This window comes from Lolium rigidum, chromosome 3, assembly GCF_022539505.1.
Source record: "Lolium rigidum isolate FL_2022 chromosome 3, APGP_CSIRO_Lrig_0.1, whole genome shotgun sequence".
Classification (NCBI taxonomy): Eukaryota; Viridiplantae; Streptophyta; class Magnoliopsida; order Poales; family Poaceae; genus Lolium; species Lolium rigidum.
Window position 1 is genome coordinate 117,573,215 of NC_061510.1, and position 8,480 is coordinate 117,581,694.

General features: G+C 44.6%; 1 protein-coding gene across 1 annotated transcript; it reads left to right on the top strand.

Moving 5' to 3' along the window:
• Positions 1-201: 201 nt before the first annotated feature.
• Positions 202-861, top strand: LOC124695408 (bZIP transcription factor 53-like). Its single transcript, XM_047228263.1, has 2 exons — positions 202-599; positions 780-861. Exons 1-2 carry the CDS (start codon positions 202-204, stop codon positions 859-861), a joined length of 480 nt encoding a protein of 159 aa, XP_047084219.1.
• Positions 862-8,480: the final 7,619 nt, after the last annotated feature.

The window sequence follows — 8,480 nt, forward strand, 5'->3', positions numbered from 1 at the left end:
CAAGCAGAAGCCTTAGCTTTTGTTTGATCCAATTCCAAAGTAGTAGTATAGTCTTATCTACTTTAATTTGCTCTTGTTCCAGTACGTTCTTCGATCTCCTTTGCAAGTAAGTTCTTATTCGCCCCTCGATCTCGTGTTACAATAGTAGCACGTATCCAATCTCTTGTGCTTCTACGCGATCCCGGCTGCGGGCGGTGCTCCATGCCTCCATCACGCCGCGGCATGCCGCTCACCGAGGAGGAGCGACGTCGTAGACGGATGGCCTCCAACCGGGTCTCTGCGCAGAGGTCTCGCATGAAGAGGCAGCAGAGCGCGGAGAACCTGGCGGTGCGCGCGGCCCAGCTCGCGGAGAACAACGAGGCCATGCGCGCCACCACCGGCGTCGTGCTGCAGCACTGCGAGCTGGTGGAGCAGGCGAATCGCGTGATCGCGGCGGACGCGCGCCAGCTCTACACTGAGCTCGAGCGCGCGAACTCCCAGCTCCGTCTCTTCGGGCAGTTCATGGGCATGCCAATGGACGTGCCGGAGATCCCCGCCCACCTCACGGAGCTCTACGGCGGCATGCAGATACCGCCGCCGCCGCCGCCGTCACTGTCTCCATCGCTGCTGCCGCCTCCGTCCCTGTCTCTGCCATTGCAGCCTCCGCAGTCACTGTCCCTGCCGCTGCCGCCGCCGCCACCACCACTGTCTACATCGCTGCCGCTGCTGCCTCCGTCTCTGTCCCTGCCGCTGCCTCGGACGCTACCACTGTCCCCGCCGCTGCTACTGTCTCTGGAGATGGAGATGCAGATGCTGTTCCAGCCGGAGCCGGAGTCGGACGATGTCATGGACGACGCGGGCAGCCTGCCGCCCAGGCCGTGAATCGGAACCTATTATCCTACTACTGTGTGTACGACGTGTTTGCTTAGTACTGGTGTGGTATGGTGCGATGTGAGCTATGTGTGGATGTTGACTCGTGGTGCTTCCGGTTTGGAAGTACGCGAGTTTTCAACAAGTGTGAAGTGCTACTTCGTGTAGCACAAGAGTGTGATATGTGATGTGTCCCAATATATATTCGAATAAATAAGTGAAGTTTGTGAAGTTGTTGCGTGTGTATCTAGCAGGGTAAATATCTACCTCCTTAAAAAGGTCAAAATATCTACATAAAGCCAGTGAGATAGATAGTATTATCATTTCTAGCTAGATCGCGTTTGCAACCTCTCGTGTTGCCTTTTGAAATCTCAGTCGAATTTTGTCACCGTCCAATGGAGATCAACTGACGCTCGTCCTCTGTTTGCTTCCTCACAATTTTTCTTCGAGTCTGAACTCTGAACTCTGAAGAAAAGAACGAAAAAGAAACAGTTGGAGACGTGTTGCTGACTTGCTGCTCGCTCGTTCCAGACAAACGAACGAATTAACGCCCGGTCGCTACCATCTGATACGGACGCCGACGCAACCGATGCTGAGTTGCTGACTGAACTTTAAACAAACCGGCTACACTCGGCCATGACTAGACGTCGATGCGTACGTGAATGCGCGAGCTTGATGCAGACCGGCAGGCATCGCTTCTCCTGGCTTGTCGTCACCACGGACGCGACGCAACATCGCGGCCGCGGAAGAGCAGGTGCCTCCGGAATACGGCAGGGTTCACGGACCGGCCGAGCCTTTGCCTCCGTCGACTTCACCAGACACGACGGCGACGTCTTTGGCCCAAGTAATCTTTCCTGTCGATGTCGCCTACGTTCCACTTCCAGAAAACAAGAGAGAGAAGGAAAAACAGAGAGGAAGCTACCATGTACTGTTTGTGCCGGCCGTGTGTTTTACTACTAAGCTAAGTTTTATGCTGGAACAGTAGAGATTTGCAGTAGTAGCACGTACAAACAGATACCTAATTTAGAAACGTGACGCAAATAGTAGAGTACCAAAATATAAAGTTTAAATGACTAGTAGGAAAACCCTTACTAGTGGGGCAAGAGATCCTATTACCCGTGGCGGGTGGCCATGCGCCACTAGCATCACATTACTGGTAGTGCTTTACTCATGGCACACATGGTTGGTGCGTTAGTGTCACTAGGAAACATACCCGTGCGTTGCAACGGAAAATCCACAAACATAAAAGGATACGGAATCATCTTCCTTGAATTTGCTTTTCTATTTCTCTCTCGGCTTTCTAGCCATGCCACCACTGCAATTTAGACATATCTCATCCATAGTCAACTTAATTATTGTAAACTTTTCACTTGATTACATACAAGCCGCGGGCTAAGCTAAGCTAGTCAAGAAACTTTAAGAATTTTTTCCCGAAAAGGTTGAGACTCTGGACTTGAATGAAACTTTAAGATACACCAAGCTCTGAACTTGCCTCCATAATGTAAACCTCAATTACCATCTAGTTTCTAGCAACATAGTACGTCTATTTACAAATTGAAGCATAGCATAAGAATCATAATGCAGACTATGATCATGGAATGGCAGGTAGGATAATATGATATTGTGCTACAAAACGAAATTTCCCACATATTTGTAGCTAGTCAAAAATCACTCGTAGGTGTCCGGACTCTGCTTCACATAGTTACTGATACAATGATTAATTATGTGAGACATGCAATGGTGCTTGAGCCGGACTCTGCTGCTAAATAAATCAATACAACTTCAGAGCTAATTAAGCACATCAGTTCTGAGTTCTGAGTTCTGACCCACGCGTACGTTCTCCACAACCTCCTTTGTACTGCAATATACACAAAACCAACCTCCTTCATATACTCTCTATATCAGCTAGCTGCCGACATGCCCATGTCCTTCGCAAGAAGAAACTCAACTTGAGCCACCACCACAATCTGGACTAAACCATCGACGGTGTCATGCCTGCAGACTGGATCCCATTCGGTCTGGCCACTGCTACCCTGGTCGTGTGCTGCTCTGAGCCAGCATGTTGCCGGGGGCCATACTCAGTGGATTCCTGCGAGAGGTGGACGAGAGGACGAGCGTCCAACAGGTGGTGGGCATGCCGTGGAGATAATAAACAGTATGTGGAACGCGCTGATCGCCGCCAAAAATCACCATGGCAAGAAGCGACTTCTGCGGATCAGTGCCAGGTCGCAGAAAAGAACCATCCTGTTGTGCACTCTGCCCGGGCCCTGGTCATCTGCCTTATTCTTCGCTGGTGGCCGCGCTACTCTTGTGTTGTCCCCTCCTCGGGGCAGGCCCTCCTCCGATCCTCGCCCAGCCGCTCCTCCTCTCGGTGGCGCCGATGGAGAAGCTAGCAGCAGTGTCGATTGAGAATCACAGGATTATCCAGAGCTTCACCGGTGGCGGTCAGGGAAGGGAGTCAGACAGGCGTGCGCGGAGGCCATATGGATGCAGTCGGGAGGTCTTGCTCGTTAGTCATTACCCATGCCGAGTTTTCAGGTCGTGGGTTCCCTGCTGGGCCGCCGACGTTGTGTCTTCTTTGCCAGGCACGGAAGCCTGATCTTTGAGGTGCAACTCGAACTTAGCCGATTCCGCCATGACGACGAGCCTACCGATACGTAGAGCGCATCGACCACCTAGGGTTATCGTGTCGATGGAGGGCTAGAAGATATGAAAGAGGTCGCGGGGCAGTGCAATAAATAAATATTGCCGACTTGCACGAAAAAACTGGCTTTTCGTTCGTACGTACGTATCCGGTACGGATGCCCACTCGATCGAGTTTTACACGGTCTAAGCTGAATTGATGATCCTGCCTGGGCCGGGCCACGCTTCACGGGCTAAGTGGGACTAATAATAAAGGATCCTGGCTTATCTCTGGTTTCCGATTTCGACCACGCTAGGAACAGAGCTAGACGCAACACACAATGAAAGCTACGTGTCATATGCATAAACTAGTGTGGCACACCACAACGTTGCGCCACTAGTTTTTATTCTATTTTTTAAGAAACGGATTTGAGTGGTGCCCCTGACAGAGAACAAGCGCGGTGGATGAAAATTAAATTAAAATTCTAAAAGCGCTTGAAAATTTTGAAATATTTCATTCATTCGAAGATAATTTACATAGAAAATTAAAAAGCAAGGGAAATAAATGTAAACTAAACCCTAATTATGGCCACCACCAACTCCTCGTCCTTGTCCTGGGTGAGGTCGACGACCATTGGCAGCGTCCATGGCCCCTGTTGTGGCCACACAGGGTACTTCGGCCACACAGGATACACCGGTGGCCCCTGTTGCAGTGGCGGTGGCGGTGGGACCATCTGCCCCTCCCACACGGCCTGTGGAAGCGCGTGCAGCTGTAGTGGCGGAGGTGGTGACAACGACAAGGTGTGCTCCACCACCATCGCGGTGAGCCGGACGACTTCGTCCAGCCCTTCCTAGGTCCACTTGGCCTCCTCCGCTGTCTTGGACTCCTTGATGGCCTGGGTGATGGCCACTGCCTCGTCGTAGTCCTCCGACACGAGCGCCTCCTACTTCACCGCCACTTTTGTCATGCCCCGAGTTACGACCTAGAACCATAAGCGTACAAGGCTAAATAGTGAAATATCATTGACAAATGCCAAGCAAGGTCTCCACTTTATTCATTATCATTTGTTGATACTCCCCAGAGGCTATACTAAAATTTGATATGTAGATGCTACTAGTGATAGATTCTGCATTTAGTGGTATTTGGTTTATGCCAAAGAGCATTCAGATAGTATGATGGTGTATCACACCTTACCGAGTCGTGTGTTCAAAGGATTGTAAAATGTGTGTTCAAAGAATTGTAAAGTATGTTTTACATACTCATGTTATTTTGTTTTTATCTGGTATGCGCAGAATAATTTTAGGATCAAGTAGTGATGTCTGAAAATCCATATGATGGCATCTAGCATAGAAGTGAAGCGAAATATCAATAAAAGGAGATATCACTAGTGACCTTACCTAGTCGTGTGTTCAAAGGATTGTAAAATATGTGTTCAAAGGATTGTAAAATGTGTCTGTTTTCGCTGAGTATGTTTTACATACTCATGTTATTTTGTTTTTATCTCGTATGCGCATATTAATTTTAGGATCAAGTGACGATGACTGTAAATCCATATGATGGCATCTAGCATAGAAGTGGAGCGAAATATTAATAAAAGGAGATAGCACCAGTGTTGTAATAAATAAGTTGTACTTGTAATATTTGAAAATGAATAAAGTGAAGACCTTGATTGGCATTTGTCAATGATATTTCACTATTTAGCCTTGTATTCTTATGGTTCCTTCAAATCATAAGTATATCTATCCGTCATTTGGATGGATAAATCTCACTTTTGATCCATGTGTTTCAACTCATACTTTCAAAATACCCAATGCCACCTTTATAACACTCAAATACGAAGTGGCGTTTGATGTCATCAAAGCATCCATCCGGTGTTAGTGATTAACATGATCTCATGGTCGAAGGATTATGTTACTATGTATTTGAAAGCTTATAACAAAACGAACTTAATGACTTGATCTTATGCTCTGCTTACTATGAGTGTGTGTCCATCATATCATTCTCCTAATGACATGATCTTGTTATTAACAACATCCAATGTTCATGATCAGGAAACCTTGATCATCAACTAATCAACAAGCTAGTTTAAACGAGAGGCTTACTAGGGACTCCGGTTTGTTTACAAAACACACATGTATCAATATTTTCACTTAATACAATTATAGCATGGGATGTAAACATTTATCATGAACACTAAGATATAACAATAACCACCTTATTATTGCCTCTCGGGTAGATCTCCAACATCTCGACCCCCTCCAACAACAACTCTATCATCTCCATGATGAAGAGGGAGTAGTCCACCCCGCGCTATGGGTTTGTGGAAGTAGCTTGATCAAAATTGCTTTCATGCTATCATTGTTTTAGTGCCATATGAGCTGCCCAACATGATTTTGGCCATCTCTATTTGTAATCCCTTTGTGTAGGATCTTGGTTTTATGAGTGAGTGTTTGAGAATGCAATTTTCAGATTATATATGATGTATGAGTAGATGTGTATTATGTACCTCGTTTTTTTTTATCAAACTAATATGATAGGGCATGAGGGGGAACATGTGCATTAGTTGGTGATCTCATATCTTTTGAGGTAGTATACTTGATATTCAACATCATGAATGATGTATGAGTAGATGTATAAATGAATGCATGCTAGTGAAAATACAACAAAGGTCATATCATATCTTTTGAGGTAGTATACTCGATATTCAACATCATGTCATGACAATACTCTTTTTTATATTGAATCTAATTTCTAGAGTTTTCTCTTAACGGAGGAGTATTAATGGGATGTGTTGCATCATCTTAACCATATGACGTGATGTCCACATGAATATTTATCTAACACATTATGAAGTTACATCAAAGTACCTTCTCTGACTTTGTTTTGTTTCCACCATGTTTATAAGGGAGAACAAAAGTGAAACTATGAACCCTGATCCGTTTTAATCATTACCTTTTATCTTGCATTTACAAGTCCATTTATTTTCAATGTTCATCTAATAATAAAATACAAAATGATTTACTTCTCTTGCATTTAGTTATCTCATGTAGTTTACACCGCTACCAACACCATTATACTTTACTTTTTCATTGAATTTAATTTATCTTTCATATATAGTTAGTTCACTTATTGTTTAGCTTGCATACATACTTTAATTTATTTAGTTGTTACTTGCTTAGAGCACAACTGAGTTCCCACAATAGCAGCTACGGTATTTTCTGGAGCATATTTGCTTTATTTTTATTTTGTTTTCAATTCCAATACGAAACCTTGTGCTTGACAACCACTTGGTGGAGTTGGGGACACAAGGCAACAATCTCTTGTTTTGTAGGTTGATAGAAGAGGAAAGAGAAGTGTGTTTCTACTTGTTTCCGAGAGTTCGATATAAACTCTCGCGTCATCCTTATGGGGAAACACACTCTTGCTACATCACTTTGCGCTTGGAGTCCCAACGAATTGGTATGCTGTTGAATCTGGTGCCATCAGGCGTCGCTGCATGTTCTCCATGATGCCAACCGAGACTCGCTTGAGGCTCTTGAAGGAGGATGGGCCGCCTGACTACGATAGGTTTTGTCGCTGTGTATATCTACTGTGCTTTCCTCAGTCAGGAAATCTTCACTTCACGGATAATCTATCAGCAACAAGCAACATCAGTAAATGCACTAGAACATCAAAAGCCCCATAACCTCATTAACAACAACATGAAGAAGAGCAAAGTATCTACCCCATATGTTTTGTGTTTTTGTTGATAACACGAGAAGAATTTTACCCTGTGCTAAGTGTGTAGGTTTATTGACCCCCCAAAAGTGAGAAGATCAAAGTCCGAGGGCATAGTCTATTCTAGGACTTAGAGAGTGGGTTTTCTTATTTTGGTGTGTGTCTCGAGGTAATGGATTTGAAAGATCCTCGGAACTCTGGTTGCTACGAGTTTCACAGGGGTACATTAACCGGTCTAACCGGATTGGAATATCTAGCAAGGGGCGGTCTAAATACCCCATATGTTTTGTGTCTTTGTTGATATTCAGCCCTTCGCGATGCCTTTTGGCACCGGAGATTCCGCACCCCCCACATGGAGATTTCGGGAGGTTGTCAGACCAGAAGCCGAGGTTCATATCTCGAGGAAGTAAGGGTTAGACCTTAACTTGAATGGGTAATTGTAATTACTCAAAACCAAGAGAACTTAGGTAAGTATTAGAAAATGAAGTTGGATGAAGAAGATATCGGAGGACAATCAAAGCCTAAGAAAACAAAAGATCGAAGAGTTTGACCATACTAAAACATAAGCCTATTAGAAAGATTCCTTTCATGGAACCTAAAGAACCCAAAAGGAAGATAACTAGCTTAAACTAGAAGCCATGATTGGATGGACTAAATGAGTCTAATCCATTCGTAGGACTAAACAACCAGGACTATGCCTATCGTAATACCTTACCAAGTGCCATTACTTTCGTTATGGTAGTAAGGGAAAACAATACCCTACCTTAAATAAATCTTTTAGAATTAAGGTTTGGACATCGCAATTTGGTACACCATAGTGCCATATTACATCGCAGTTGGATTATCGCAATTGGTAGAACCAAGCTTTGAGTACCCAAATAGGAAGATGTCACCACAACCATTAGTAAAGTCCATTAACACAATAAGATGTCCTAATCCAAGAATCTTTGGAGAGTAAGCCTATAAGCTTAGAGTGTTGGAAGAAATCATAGAATAGAAGAAAGTATCAGTGCCACACATCAGAAGACTACAGGAAGGATCTGGATAAGGGATATATTCAGTTATATCTAATGTGATCACCATGGAGTTGAAGGATGGTGATCTGTTCAAGACATTTCAACATTCCGAAACATGAGAGCGTTTGAACTACGGGACGAAGTTCAGTTTAAGGGGGAGAGGTTGTAATATCCCAGGTTTAGAGGCAACAAAATGAGAGAACACCAAAGTGTGCATTGCATTCATGCATAGAAAATCCGGGGGATTTTCGCGCTTTCAAATAAAACTTACCACA